General features: G+C 48.3%; 1 protein-coding gene across 3 annotated transcripts in view; it reads right to left on the reverse strand.

Moving 5' to 3' along the window:
* Window positions 1-264: 264 nt before the first annotated feature.
* Window positions 265-16,204, reverse strand: part of AFF1 (ALF transcription elongation factor 1) — a 108,014-nt gene continuing 92,074 nt past the window's right edge. Inside the window, exons 19-20 of one of the 3 annotated variants that reach the window (XM_086612455.1) lie at window positions 15,781-16,010; window positions 265-418 (exon numbers count right to left, since the gene is read on the reverse strand). In XM_086612455.1, coding sequence (XP_086468581.1) covers window positions 299-418; window positions 15,781-16,010 — 350 coding nt within the window. In that variant the 3' untranslated portion in view covers window positions 265-298. Of the gene's footprint in view, window positions 419-10,024; window positions 13,032-15,780; window positions 16,011-16,204 lie in introns of those variants that run through there. The other 2 variants (XM_086612454.1, XM_086612456.1) reach the window with 2 other exon arrangements.

A 16,204-nucleotide genomic window follows, 5' to 3' on the forward strand; every position in this document is an offset into this window, starting at 1 on the left:
CTCAAAACAGGTAGATGACTTAAAGCCGACATAAACCAAAGAGAATCATCAACAAAAAGAGTTGGAAATAAACCAGTACTTACATCAAAAATTCAAATAGGAACTTGACAGTGCTGCGCACAAAGGCGTCTTGTTACGCGGTCAGAAACCCTGGATTCTGAGTAAAGACCAGGGAAAACTGCAGATTCCTGTTCCTGCATCACCTTGACCAAACCAACAACTGACAGTCCGTGTGACCAAAGTTCCGTGTTACCAGGTTGTTCCAGGTGGGCAGGGAGAGCAGCAAACTTCTCTGCATTCAGTAGCAAGGCAGAGGCAGAACGGTAGAAGCGTAAGGCACGGGCGTGTTCTGTTGTTGAGTTACCGTCATGTGGCGTTTGTTTCCAGTGGCTCTCACCCAGGGACAACGCGAACGGTACTGTAAAGAATGGAAGGTTGCAATAAAACATTTGTACTTCAGAGCACCTCGTTTGTAGTACGACTGGAGCATGCTATTGTGGGGAAACGTTACAACATCTTTTGGTATCTTTTGGTTTCTGCAGAGTATAATTCTCAACGGGCAGCCTTTGCCAGCAGGGAAAATCCTGTTACAGCCACGAGCCGTACCAGCCTGCTGCCACCCTTGCCTCCGTGCGAGGATGCAGTCACCCTTGTGGCTCTTGATCTGGCTAGGAGCGGTAGAAAGAAGAGGTGCAGGTTCCCTCCCTGGAATCAAACAGGTTCTTCTATGGATGTCCTGCCTAACAAGGAAAAAAAAAAAGGCAAGTTTTCCACAAAGTAACACTGACCGTGAAACCAAACAGCCTGGCAGTGCTGATAACGTTTCTCGTCTTGGTGGGAACGTGCTAGCACCCATGGGTGCAGCCTGTGAGTAACTGACACACATCAGGACCACGCTGACAGCAGTCGCCTTCCAGGTGCCAAAGGGAGACACAAGTGTTCAGCAGGGAAATAAAATTCCAGCAAAGGCACTGGGATTCCGTATGGGGTGGGGGGGGCTCTGCTGCCCGCCCTGTGGCCGGAAGGCAAATGGTGCTACATCTGAACACGACCGTCGCGCGGGTCAGCGTGCACCCCGCCACGCAACGCTTGTGCTGGGGCTTCCGGGGGCGAATTGCTCCAGGCTGGCAGGAATACTGCAAACAAGGTTTGCAAAGGACAACCCCGTTGCCAGTATAGCGGTGCCCACACGATTAACCTCAGATGGCACCAGAACGAGAAGTACTCTGTGCAGAAATGTTTTAAAAACACTATTGCTGGAAATGTGCTAACAATGTCCAAGGATCAAAAAAAAAAAGCACAGGATTACTGTGGAAACAAACTGTAATGGCTTACCTGCATATACAGCAGTTGCGATTTAACACCAGCAAACTCCTTGTGCTTCCAGCACTGCCAAGGGGACGATGACAAGGAAGTCATGCTCCCCCAGGGCCAGGGAGCTGCGCAGCCCACCCCAGTTCCCCGTGGTGAGGCGGCCCTCCAGTGGCAGCAGGCCTTAACTCCCTCTGTGTCCTCACTTAAAACTAAACATAGGATTTGCGATAGGAAAAGTCTTTAAACGTTCAGGGTCATGAAATCATTGCATCTAAACACGATGCACGTCTGATCCCAAACGTGGAATTGTTACTGCTTCTGTCAATGCTGCTTTTCCTGCATCTGAAAGCCTTGACCTCACCCATAAAAGTCACAAACCTGCAGATGTCTGCTAGAACATCCTTTAAACACAAAGGAAAAAGCATTTTTTCTTTGGATCGTGTGTGGTCACAGTTACTCACATCAAAGTTTCCAGCCCGCTGATTTTAACCGTGTTGTAGGGTTCTGGCAAGAGCAAGACTGGACTCTGGACCACTCCTGACCATCGCCATTGGCCACGTATCTCCAGGCACGTGTATGCAGCCAGCTGCCTGTCTGCCCCGCTGCCCCCCCAGCAGCCCTCATGGGTGACACTGCTCTTACTCCAGGACGCGGACCGTGGCTTCCCAGCTCCTCCCAAATCACAGCGCTGCCAAGGGCAGCCCACAGTCACTTTGTCTTTGGAAAATTGTTGTCTGAGCACTCTTGTGTATTGAAAAACCAATGCAAAGGTTTCCCTTTAAGTCACATTTCTGATTGCTGCATTAAAATAGCCATTTCTGATTGTGTTTTTTTCAAGACAGAACACCATGATGATGCAAGGATCTTGCATACATTAGTGTTTATTTAGATTTTGTAAAATACATCCTTTTCAAAAATAATCTTGAATTCATACCTTATTATTCACATTCCAAGGGGATTGGGAGAATTTGGTTATGCTTTCACAGCTTTGATTACTTTGTAATACTGCTCTTCCCCAGAGGCATCTCATTCCTAATAGCGCCATACTTGCAGCAAACTGTTGGGATTAGACATCCTGCTCAAAAATTCAGAGGTGGACAGAGGACTTTAGGAGATGAGGCATGTGCTACTTGCACATTTTAAAACATAAACAAAACACATGCATGTCATCATCCCGTCAGAAAGACCACAGACTTTCCTCCTGGTTGAACACCACTGGGAGAAAAGTGATTTCACCGAAACATCTGCCTGCAGAGCGGGCCGCAGCCCTGCAAACAACCAGCCCTTTGCCAACACCATCCATTTATGCCACATAACCCACAGGCTACCAACCAACAGCCTCCGGCTGCTGCACGGAAGCAGGAGGTAGCAGTGCTCCCAGCCGGGCACTGGAGGGATCCCGTGTCTGTCTCCAGAATCTTCTTTCAGATGAGTGGTGGGATCTGGGGGCAGTTATTGCAGCGTCAGTGGTGTTAACCCCTGTAGCGTGCGTGCTCGTGGGGCAGACTGAACACATCGGAAGCCCTGGATTCTTCAAAACCAAGGAACTTCTCTTGCTTGTCATCCGGTAAGGCGCTTCTCTTTTTAGAGCAGCGGGAAGGTAATTAAATCAAAGCCCAGTTGCCACCAGCGTGACTGGTAGCAGATTCCGAAACCAGCACTCGGGCTGAACAGCCTCTTTCCCTACGCTTGATCCAACGGCATTCCAGCGCCAGCAGCAGAGCTGCAGACCGTCCAGCAGCAATAATGCTACGAAAGCCCCAGGAAATGCTACGGAATCCCTTTGTTGCTCTGAACTTTTCTGTGCGCTTCCCTAAAATGATGCTGCCTTCCTGCCTCCCCACTGCATGACCTCAGGCCTGTGTCCTACCTCCACTTGCAACAACACTTTGACTGTCAAGTGATTCCATCTCTTCTGGGAGCTGGAAACGAGCTACTTGAGAAAATTCCCATCAACAGGCAAAACCACCTACAAACAGCACACAGTGAGGAATGGGGGGCAGGCCTCGTGGATTGAGGGAAATTCCTGAGCAAATAAAGGTTTGCTAAAGCTAAAATGGAGTGCTCGGAATCAGCACTGATGGTGCAGCTTGGAAACAACTCCGAGTGCCCTGAACCGCAATGAGAAACAGAAGTGGTTGCGTTCCCCTCGCTAGCTGCGTGTCTGCTCTGCTGAGGCAGCTGCAGGATGCTCGGCGTGATCTTGTGTGATGGGATCACAGCTCCGACTCCAAATGTCACTGGGATTCACGTTACTTGTCATCAGGCGGTAAAAATTCAGCCAATTAACCTGGTCAAGCTTAATTAGAACAAATGCCTGGAAAGTCTGTAACTCCAGGTTACTCCTGCAGCTAAATGCGGAGCCTATATTCCTTTAGGCTGAAACTGCTTTTAAAACTATTTTCAACATCGTTACCGTGCACAGTTTTGCACAGCCAAGTACTTTATTCCAGATGCTCCGCTTGAATTATTTGCTGGCTGCTTTTACCACACCTGTATTTGTTTTCTAAACCTTTGCATGTTCTCTTGACTGGAACTGGCAGCCAATAAAAAATTCCTAGCCAGGAGACGAAACTTCTATTTCCAACTCTTTCCTGGCTCTATCAGCAAGGTCGGTGTCGCTGTCACTTCGCAGCATTTCAGTGCAATTCCTTGGATTCCAGGCAGTTTCATTTTAAAGCTGTTCCAGCACACACACACACACAAATTCAATGGGCAGCTGTGTAATTTCTGCCACCTGACTTGTGTGGTGTGCAGCAGTGGTCACGTTCCGTCACTCCAGGCAAAACGCCCCTGCACACACATACCTGCCGTAAGCTTTCCACCGACACAAGGACTCCATCTCCCAGTGAGTGCCCACAGCCTGCGTTAGGTGGTGTGCCAGTCAACATCCTGCCAGGGATGGCAAGACACGCGCACAGGGCTGCGATGGAAAGAACACACGTGTGGCTATGGCTGCCTACCTGGCTTCCGAAGCGTCCCTGCTACCTGGCAGCGTCCCACAGGAAAACTTCTGTCATGTTTATTAGATTAATGGTCCTGAAAATTCCTAGTCTAAGCAGGCAGCTATGCAGCTACAGCCGTTCCTGGGAGCGGCAGCGAGCCTTGGCTCTGGTTACACAGCCAGTGAGAAACACTTTTGTGTCTGCATTTGCTTGACGGGTATGACTCAACTCAGGCCAAGAATCATAAGCAAATTATCTTCCTCTGCACGCATTTTCCAAGAAAGAAAAAAAAAAACCAGGACAGTGCAAGTCAGCACACCTAACTCACCACGGGCTGCTGGGAGAAAGCAATTGTAAATCCATGCACTGTTCCGATACTGTCCGGAGTCAGATCTCCAACTGAACAGCACATCACAGCTGCCAACATGATCGCACTGAGATGTCACGTTGGCATCGCATGTGATGCCACATGGCAGCTTTCTCCTCCCACTCCTCACCTTCCTTTTGCACAAGCGGCTGCCAGCTCCCCAGCCAAAATCTTGGTCAGTGCAGGACGGAAAGGACAGGACAGGAATCAAAGGGCAGAGCCAAGCAGCCCTTCTTTCCTGCTGTCCTCAGCGGACATCCTAGCTGCTCTCGCTACTGCCATTGGGTTCCTAAGGTCTTTGTTTTACCTCCAAGAGAGCCTGCCATGCCTCTCTCTCTTACCTCTTCCTTTCCCAGCCCCTCACACCTGCCTCTGCTTCCCTGCAGCTAGTTTCCTTGCTTTTTACTGCTCCCCACCTGCCACGGGCTGCTGGAGCGCCCCTAGGATAGCTAACCATAATGCATCTTACCTAATTACACCAAAGATCTACAACTCCACGCTCCCCTGAGGGCCAGCCCCTCTGCTCCAGCCTCCAGCGAGGTTGTGCTGTGGATTTTACAGAGCAGGGCAAGCGTTTGCCCACATCAGCTTTCCTTTTTTCCCCTCTACGGGCACTGGTGGGGGAGTGCTGGCATGCCTTAGAGCAGTGGTGGTGCCAAGGCAAAATGGGCTTCGCCTGAAAGCCAAAGCGTGTGTGCGTGCAGGCATGGCAAGCAAGGAATGTCCCAGCACGAGGACAGCTGCTGTGAGAGGGAGGACTGGCACATCACTCCCCACAGGTTGAGGACCATTTAGCAGATTTAAGACCACTGGAGGCTGGAGTCGTTAACCTGGGCGCTGCCATTTCCAGCCCCTTCGGTCAGGCTGAGATTCATCCCTCTGCATGTGCTGCGTGCTGATTCACACCCACTGATGACTGGTTTTTAGCAGAAGGTTGGTTACTGCCCCTAATTAAAATCTTCCCTCACTGAAAGAAGGTCAAAGCTGCCACACAAAAGGAACTGGTAAAACAGAAGACTAATTCTGTCTTCTTCATGTTATCAACCAAAAGACAGAGGCAGCATCAGACTCCTATGCATGGTCATTATTAGGAGAGAGGAAAAAAGGAAAATACACACATACCCGCCATCCACAGCTCCCGAGGACACTTGGCCCAGTAAAACATGGCCTAATCTCAGGCAAAATAAATAGGATTTGGAAATATGCTTGAATATTTTGCTGAAGTAGTTTTACAAATGAATCCCAGCATCACAGTCTCAGTAGGAAGGCCACTGGAATTTCAAACTTCAAGGCAGAAAAACTTGAAATGCAACATTTTGACATCTTCCCTCGAAAAGTGACAACGAGGTGGAGACAGTGGCAAGTCTGTCCTTTTGAATATTTCAAGAGATTCAACCACGCACCAAGGAAGATGCGTGGTGCAATCACGTATCCCACGGCCACATCAACCCTCCCCTCCAGCCAGACTGCACCTGGGGGCTGTGCCTGTGCCACTGCGTGTGAGCGGACCACAGGGGAGGGGGAGACGCCTCAGCTTCAGATCAGCAAAACAAGAAATTCGCCCTCCCCAGGCAGCCTGGTTTTCACCTCATCTTTACAGTTCTCACCAACACCTCTTTCATCTGAAGAACTTGACGACAAGCAAGTAAAAATTCATACTTTAATTTCATACATATGTATACACGCACGCAGCAGCAATTCATCCCCAGTACAGAACACAAACAAACAAACAAACAAAGATCTGTGGCACAATTTCTTTGGAGAGATATTTTTACCTATTTTTTTTTTTTAAAGCTGTATCACAGATCTGATTTTTGTCTTTTTCAAGGACTATAAAAGGCAGCTACTTCTACTTCACAGAAGCCCCAGAGTGCAGATTCAGTGCTGAAGTCGAACACATCGGCGGTCTCCTCTCACTTATTTGCACATCTTTTCCCACTGGAGACTCCGTTTTGCAAGAGGTTTGGCATCCACATTTCTCCATGGGGCTCTAAGACATGGCGCCTCTCCTGCACCCAGGCCACTGCTGTGTCCCACCACGAGGACAGCTGCTGTGAGAGGGAGGACTGGCACATCACTCCCCACAGGATGAGGACCATTTAGCAGATTTAAGACCACTGTTCCATGTTCAGGAAACCTGGCAGTTACTTTTTAATCACTGAGAATTTCAGTTTTATTTATGCTCTAAGATGGCGAGTAAAGCAAAGTGAAAAAAAGAAACAACTCCAACCCTGTAGGATAACAGTTTAAATAGGAATCCCACAGAAATCACCTAGAAATGCAAGGACAGCGTGGCTGGCAGGGGAACAGACGGGCAATGGTTTGACCAGCATGCCAACAATTCCCAGGCTACCAGCAGAGCGGATGACACGAGCCCTGCCGGCGCCCACGGCACTGCCAAACACACTGACATCGCAACGAAAATGCCACCCGTGAAACCTGCAGCATCTGCCCTGCTTTGCAGGTGCCTCTGGCTCAACCTCGCTGCCCTGGGCCCTCCAGAAAAACAAGCCGAAGCCAAAGCCCGACCCCGAACCCTAACCAGCTCTTCCCTGAACAGCGCGGAGAGCTCAGGAGCAAGTTCAGAGCCTGCTGCACCCTCACGTGTAACAAGCAGAAAGTTGCACAAGCTGGAACAACTTTCGGAAATACCGTTCAGCTGCCACAGACCACACAGGCTGATGGGTGCCTTCAGATACTGAAAGAGAACAGGAAGAGGGCTGTCGGTTGGGATGCAGATTTGCTGGCTCAGCAGAAGCGGACAACATTGCCATATTGCTACGATATGAAATGCTGGACCCAAAGAAAACCTCAACCTCAGCACTACTGAGTAGGAGAGGAGAAAAACCCAGTGGGCATTCCAGGAACCCTGCACCTTGACAAAACACATCACAGACCAGCAGCGGTCGCACGCTGCTGTTGTAACACGCGCAAGTCCTCGTTTCAGGAGTAAACACGGAGTTTACGGAAACACATTCAGAAATGCTGATGACGGCCCAGGAACACTGTTGGCTGCAGGTAGTGACAGGAGTTACTAAAAGTGCAATTAACATTAAGAAAGTACAGGCTGCCGACAGGCTGTGTCAGTATTTGGAGAGCAGCACAGGGCTGAGGAACTTCCATCGACTTTAATGCAGCTGTTTTGCCAAAAATAACATTTTTGTCTTTGAAAAGGGCAAGCCAAGCCAAAGAGAGAAAGCGAGCTCATCTATAATGCATAACAAATCTCAAAATAAATTAAACACGGTTGCAAAATTGGGTTTGGTCAACAAAAGCTCAATAAATAAACAAACAACAACAACGACAACTTATTGGAAAACAACTTCAAAACGTTTTTGGCTGTTTTACCCAGGGGGCTGCTGCCCCAGGCAGAAAGCCGAGCAGGGTGGCTGCAGGCCCATAGCCTCCAGCTCCTCCTCCTTCCTCCCTGGCTTTTTGATGACCTCCCTGCTGGCACATCCTAACTCCTTCCTCTGCATCCCTCCTTCCACTCCCCATCTCCATCCCCATCCCTCCTCCAAAACTAACTCCTTGCTTTTGCCCCAAGCAAGGAGTGTGGGAAACAACCTTTCGGGGTGCAGTGGGAAGGAAATGCTGGGACAAAGGACAACGAGTGACCCAGGAAAAACAGCTCTGCCCTGGCCAGCAGACAGGATAGCTCGTGTCCAACTACTCCTCACACCAGAACGAAACTCACAGACGCTTAATTCATGTACGTATGGCCACAACCACAAGCTGTCTTCCCATGCTCCCTTCTTATCCTCTGGGCATCCTGCAGCCAGCCTGGGGCTGACCTGCTCTCACGCCACTTGAAACAGTAATTGATGGCAGTGAATTAAGTCCCAGTCCCACCTCTCCTGAGCAAACGCACCACCGAGCTCCTCCTGTCCAGTCTGTAGCTAAAAGTCCCACCAGATGCTCATCTGGGGATGTTTCACATTTCATTTTTTTTGACTAACTAGATGTTTTTTCCTTTTATTCTTACTTCAATACTGATTTTGCCATTGGGATTTTAGGCGTGCAGTGAAAAAGTGCATTGACCCCCCTAAAAAGTGTACATTTCTATATACAACATCTGTAACAGCCACATAATATCCAGAGGGTATTAAAACAGGTTTCAGTATCCTCTACAATTTACATACTACATTAGAAAACCACATTCATTATTAGCAAACATCTTAGGTGCAATGCCTCTTGCAGAAGAGACCTGAATCATACATTATACACACAAATTACATCACAATAGTGCATAGAGAGGCACAAAAATCATTCTTCCAAGGAACAGTTACATTGCCCAACATAAAACAAAAAGTGGGAAAAACCCAAAACAAGTATAAGGCCATTGCAAAGCGATCACCTTGCACAAGCAAGGAGAAGCAAAGCTACCACGGGGCACGAAATCCCGTGGGATTCCCTGAGGGAAATCCTCCTCGCAGCACTTCAGAAACGCGTCCGTGAACTAGACCTGAGCCGACGCTCCTCCCTGCTCTGAGCCCTGCAACACCCAACGCGGAGCTGCATGCTTCCACCACCCTTTCTGCGCCTTGTCTCCCTGGTTTTGTATTTAACTTGTTCGACTGCATGAAACCAGCCTGTGAGAACTCAAGCCAGGCTCTGCTGGCCATCAGCAGCTGACCCCAGCAAAGTCTTCCCTGAATCCATTTCAGGAGGATAGGAGGCACGTGTCTTGAGTCCTGACTCTCCTGTCACCCTGAGCATCTAGATTTGCACCCATTCTCGTTCCTGAAGGAAAGGGCAAGGGGCAATGAACAGGGGAGCAATAGAAACAGAGACCTCTTGTACAGAAATTCGTACTTAAACCTCATTCAGAGGGAAACACTAGGACCATTCAGAGAGAAATGGAAAATCACAATTTCTCTGCAAGCAGCTGAGAACACGAGGACTCTTGCAACAACTCGTAACAAACAGGCTACTTCATTTATTGTTTATTTCCCTATAGGAATGAACCGACCATCTCGGAAACTCCATTGCACAAAGGGCAGAAAATGTTATTTACAGGAGGGACATCCACCCCCAAAATAAGTTTAAGATGCACAGATTTATAATGGGAACCAGGAGGGAGGGGAGAGGACAAAACCAAAACTAAGGACACTGCGGTCATACTTCGAGTTTCAGTTACAGAAGAGATCTCTGTCTCCATGTCAGGGGGGTTTTCAACTACTAAATAAAACAACATCTTAAAAATAGAACATTTGACAATTTCTACACACGTATTATTTCTTCTAAATAAATACTGCATGGAAATGATGCTGCTTTGCCACCATAGCTGCCTCCTCCCCTTCTGGGACATCACCTCTGTTTTTCCTTGGATTCATGGTTTTGTTTCCTAATGGCAAATGCTATTTCCTCCACTGTTGTGTTTTGGTTTTGGTTTTATTTACTTTTTTTTTAAAAGGCCTGAACAGGCCCAAGTGAAAACAATGAGCATCTTTCCTAACCCTTTGCAGGCCTCTGACCTGGCTCAAGGTTGAAGTACGACGGCTTTTTAAAAATTACCTATTATTTAAACAGTCTTCTCCATGACCTGAAATAAAACATAGCTTCCCGCGACACTACTGATGCTTCCACAGATCGCTTTTGAAATGTTAACCCCCAAACAGCCCCCACGCGCCCGCCACACCAACTGCCCCTGATCTCGTTTCCTCCGAAGCTCCAGGGAGTTTGCCCTTGGAGCGGGAGCAGTCCTTGCACGATAGCAGAGCACGTGCCAGCCGTAAAGCAGCAAATGCCAGCAGCTCATCTGCCTTCACTGGGTGTCCTCGCACTGACTTTGCTTGCCCCATGCCCCTGCAGGAGCTTTCCCAGGCAACAGACCATCACTGTCTGGGCAGTAAAGCATCCAAAGGGCAGGCTAGGACAGGAGCTGGTGCGCTCGAGGGCTGCCCAGAGCTGGATGTAGGACGGGGCAGGCCCGTGCCTTGCCTCGTGGGCTGGGGCAGGCGGTCTCCCTGCGGTGGGCAAGCTGTGAGCAAGCGGCTCTCTGACAGGAACAGGGAGAGGGATGGGTGTACACAAAAAGAAAGTACCGGGGGAACTCGTGTTCCTGCTTCACCCTGTGCTTACCCAAACACTCTGCTACAGCTCTTGCAGACTCCCACAGTGGTTTTCGGGTTCAATAAAGCTTTCTTCCTTCCTCCTCCTCAGCTGGTGATCCTAAAAATAGCTTTGTTCCAAGACAAAGTCAGAAGAAGGCATTGACCCACTAGTCTGGAATCAAGCTCCAAAGTGCACGTCAAGCCTTCAGGCCGGCTGGCCATCCCCACAATTCCTGAGAACAAAAGAGTTAATGCTGAACCTCTCTGTCCCTGGCTTACTGGAGTCATCCAGGGAGGAAGAGTACAAGTGGAGTTTGACAGGTGAAAAGGGGAGAGGGGCACATGGACCGACCTTCCACTCCTTAGGACAGCTTATCCTTGAAACGCACTAAGGCTTTTAATAAAGTGAACATAAAAGGGCAGTCCCTTGAAGGTGCGGGAAGATCCAGCCAGGATCCCGGTGGTCCTGTGCTGCCAGGGAAGTCGGAAGAAGAGCTCCCTTGTGCTGGGAACTGGGGCAGAGCTGCAGTGGGATCTGTCAGCTCCTCCCAGAGGCAAGATGACTCCAGGCTTCCCCGTGGCAGGGGCCATTTCTACAGAAATTACTTTGGAAATGGAGACTTTTAGCTGGTATTTATTTACTGTCCATTTTCATGAGCCTCAAAACCACGTGCAGGTGTTTTACGAGGGGGCTACCTGCTGCACACGTGCAGACCTGTCCCTCCATCCTGAAATCACGTGGACAAGAGAGTTAATTCTTTCCTGTAAGCACAATTATTTTGAGACACCGTCCTTCTCTTCGCCGCTCCCATAGGTCTGTCAGAGATGGGGCGAGGGATGCGAGAGGGGACCAGGGGGCTAAGGCACACTATTAGATATGAGGACAGCAGGATGCTGCTGTCTCACAACAGGAAATCTTTCGGAAGAGAAGGGTGTCATCTCACGGAATATATGAATGCCGCGGATGCCGCCTTCGCTGTTACTGTCACCCGCAAAATCGCGATATCGAAAATGTAGCTCCTGACAAAAAAAAAAAGCTCGCAAACTTATTATTCCCTTTCGTGTTCCCTTGACAGATTTCTAAGTCACTGTGCCCATCCTGTAGTTTGGCTGAGAAAGAGCACATGAGTTCTCCCACATGAAGGATGCCCTACTTTGGTACCAAAACCTGCTCTCAGATATTGACCGAGATCAGCAACGGTTGCAGGCAAATATCCAAAACCAAAATTTGTCTTTTGTTCCACACTCAGTCACACTTAGTCCCTGCTTAAACAGAAGCGATTCCTTCCCATGTAAGCTCTCAAACTCAGAACAATGTCCAAGCAACCAGAGCAACCCAGTACAGCTGTCCACTCCCACCCACCAAAATGACAAACGGCAGTTAGACAAGGAGTCCTCAGTGTGCGTGACGTCCCCCCACCGCAGAAGAGAGGCAGAGCTGTTTCCAACCACACCTGGTCATTTTACCACCCAACTGTGTTTGGCTCACAAGACTTGCACTGAGCAAGACCCCAAGGAACATAGTTCAAGAGCTAAGGTCATGTGTGTGCGTGAGTGTGTGGCAAGGAGGACGACCAAAGCAGCGACGACTTAAAAAGTGACTTGCAGCACTGAAGGCAGTGGCTTCCCCTGATTCTCGGGACAGCAGCTGGCCGACGAATGCAAGAAGGTGAGGTTGGAAAGCAGGAAAGGCAGTAACATATTTATTGTAAAATAACGTTGTCTGATGCTGAAGAGGTTGCTACTTGCTATCCGAGGAACAAAGACACCAAAAATTGCATCCGTGCTTGCAAAAAACATTTCTCTAACATCTTCTGGGCGCACGACTGTTGCAGACTGTGGTATGTTGTGTAATAACTTCTGGAGGCAGATTTCATTCTCGACGGCACTTCTTCACGTGTGATTATTGTCCTGCTGGTTATTCATAACAGAAATGTTTATAGACCATCAATACATTGAGCCGTTCAGACAATTCATTGCACTTCGTTGTTTTTAAAGGAAGGTGCCATCCATGCCGAGGCTTTCCTCCATCTGTTGTTTTTCAAGGCAGCAAAGCGCTACCCTAAAAACACAGTTCAAAGTTTTTTTCCAGTGTAACCAGATCCCTTCCACTTTGATATATTTTCCCTTGCAGGTGCTTTGTATCCAACAATTAAACAAACTAAACTGTTTCTGAGGCTTCAAAAGTGCAAAAAAAGTTAAGGTACTTAACCATCTTGAGCACCAGTTAAGGCATATTTGAGTACGGTCTCAGCCACTGTAAACCCTGTTTAGTGTAGTGTATCAGTTCAGTCAGGCGACTGGTCAGTGTCAGAGCGCACGTCACTGTGCTGAGTTCAGCAAAAAACTCTGGAAAAAGAGGAGGGAGAGAGAAAACATTGGGTTGGTTTCGCACAACGGGCACGACCGACGGGTGAGGAGCGCCAACGGCATCAGCCAGCAAGTCCCGTTAAACAAACTGTTAACGCAGAGAGCTCGGCAGTACCCGAAAGCTGCCAAGTGCCACAAGCACACAGGGCAGGGAATGCGGGAGGAAAACGCACTCCTACGTGCATACACACTCTGAACCACCTCCTCGAGCACCGGCTTTAGAAGGACACAGAGACTCCATGGAAGGTGGGCAGAGGTTTGGGTGTACACACTCCACTCCCTGCCGCGTGCTTCTCCAGATTTTAAACATGCCAAATTTAAGCATCTTTCTGAGCAATGCCCGGGAGCACACACAGCTGTCATCAGACTGGCTCCTTTCCCTGATCCACCCTCAAACCTTGGAAACATCATGATTTCTCAACTGAACAGGTTTAAAAATCTGTATAGCTTGCCAGGCTGTACAGCTCTGATTTAGGTTCCTTATAGCTGGGCACGTCAGGCAGATTTAACAGAGTGCCCCTATCCTGCTGCCAACTTCAGGCACTACGCTCCTCCTGCCACACGGCAGGAGACCGCTCTGGCAGCGTATCTGAACCTGCCAGGAGGTGCTGGCAGGCTGCACATCCTGCTCCGTGCTGGCAGTCATCTGTGCAGGTAACAGTGGGTTATGGAGAACTATCACTCCTATTCCTTTCCAGCCACCTTTCCAAGACATTGCTGCATGACTTGCCCTCCAGTGACATGGGCTTGTCTCAGTCCCTCCAGCCTTGATCATGTTGCCAGGTATCTTCGAAAACTGGCCATTCTCAGCTCTCCTTTTTTACACACAAAGATTGAACCTGGAGGTTGAAAATTTCTGCTTGGCTGTGCAAGGAACTCTTCAGAAGCAGAGAGTACAAGACTTCCACTCTAAAACTTTCTAATTCAGAAGCAGAGAGCACATTTTCCTCGATTTTCCTGCTTTTGTTTACAAAACGGGTATCCATTCCCTCCATGGAGAACAGAAGGACTGTAAGCAGAGACAAGGAGTCCAAACACCCTGCCTGAGCAAACAGATGATAATCTGATCTGTAACCACAGCACAATGTGAAAGGAGAGCGACTTCACATGCACGCATGCAACCTCGGCTTGCCCTTGCTGTGGGAGATCAGAGGCTGGAAGACAACCTGTTGCATCCTCATGATCCACAACACTAAACTACAGTGAGGAGCTGGGTCCTGCACTGGAAGCACCTGGCTGTGGACCTGCCAGAAAGCACTTCAACTCTGCACAAGTGACTCAGACATCAGTTACAATTAACTGCTTTCCACTAACTTATGACTTCCCTGTTTAAGGGAGCCTGATAGCTGAAGGTCATTGCTCTTTCCTCTTCTCCTTATGCCCTATGAATTGCATAAAACAACCAAGGATGTAGTCTTTTTTTTCAGTTTTATGTGCTCAGTCTCTGTACCTCTTAGCATCTGTACCTTAACACCGAGTATCACCAAGTTCCACTTCTGGAACTCCTTCACTGTCCCGAACAGTGACAATTGCCAAGCCTACATGAGTATTTACTGTTCTCCTTCACAAATGTAGTCCCTTGGGAGTATTTACTACCCACTTATCATTCCCCTACAATAAAAACAGCAACACAGCAGGTTTTTCATTTAGTCTTGACTGATGAAAGGTTGTGCTTAGGCTGCCCTCCCACAGGTTTTCCTCCAAGACTCATTCCTCTGACTTACCAACAGCATCCACTGGTCTTTCTATGTGACAGACTTATCAGCCTTTTGAGGGTATAATCCAAAACACTACGCATGACTTGCTGCTGCAAGCACAGATCTGCTCAGAGGACAGCCAAAAACTGCAGTTACGTTATTCAAAGGTGACTTGCAAAGCCTTTTGAATTTCAGTAACTGCCTCATTAGCATGAGTATTTTTACAGCTTTCCAACAATCCAGCTGGGCACATCGTGCTTATTTTCTTTTGCAAGTTTGCCAACAGATCATGACAATACATTCCTTCGCCCCCAGTAGCTCACAAAACTTTGTTTTATGAAAAATGACACTGCAAATGTCACATGGGAGAGCAGGTTACAGACTGAACCGCAGCGACTCCAGGGCTTTTGCTTATTCACCACCGCTTGTACCACAGGACAATACAACGTTTTTAACAATCACACTGTAAAATAAAAAGAAGTAGCAGCCAATTTAGGAAACGCTACTGGCAAATACTGGTCAAGTGCCCAGCAAGGATGTCAATTCAAGTGCTGCTCAGCTTCTCTGTTACAGAGAGAAGCCAGCTTCATTGTTTTCAAGACAAAAATATACCTGAAAGTTTGACAAACTAAAACACGAGCCTACAGGCCAAAAAGCGGTTTTTAAAGAAAGAGAATCAACTCAGAAAAGCTAAGTGCCCCAAAGGGAAAAACAAACAGCAAAAAAACCCCTTACGTTTCTTGTGTTACCATGAAGTGAGCTGGCTGGCTTCCTGCACTTGATACCCTCATCCCTGAGCTCTCAGATATTTGAGGATGCCAAGACAACCTTTTAATTGGAACACTCATCAATATACCACCATCAAGTATCTCTGCCAACAGCCTGCCGATATGCCATAGCTGTCCATTTCAACGTATTTAATGCTTTGGTCTTTAGGCATGCTGTTTGCTACACTGAGCGCTAGGATTTAAGCAAGTACATATGCATAACCACAAGACATAAGACAGAAAAGTCACAGGGCAAAAACTTACCCTTATTCTGCTCGGCCAGTGCATCAGCGTGTTCCCAAATTTCATACGCGTAGAGGACATAGGAAGTGACATCGATATAGGAAGTGGCGATGTTTGGAATATCAGAGGGGACAGTGATTGGAGAGCCAATGCCGTTGCCACTGCAGTAGCTAGCGTTTGATCCTGGCTGAGAGCCTGCAGAACTGGCAGGAGAGGGCATTGAAGAATAAGGAGAAGGCAGTCCTGTGCTTCTGCAAGAGAAAGAAACACCACCAGGAATGTTTAACTTCAGAGCTAAAAGTCTTGCCACAAGACTATCTTACGCCAGGAGCTATCCAGTATCATCCAGGCCTGCAGTACGGAACGGAGTGTTGAGAATGGAGATGTGTTCAGCTACATAACAAGTAATTGTCCTTTGAGTGCAAGGTCAAGGCTTTTGAAGTGA

This window comes from Tauraco erythrolophus, chromosome 5, assembly GCF_009769465.1.
Source record: "Tauraco erythrolophus isolate bTauEry1 chromosome 5, bTauEry1.pri, whole genome shotgun sequence".
In the NCBI taxonomy this organism is placed as follows: domain Eukaryota; kingdom Metazoa; phylum Chordata; class Aves; order Musophagiformes; family Musophagidae; genus Tauraco; species Tauraco erythrolophus.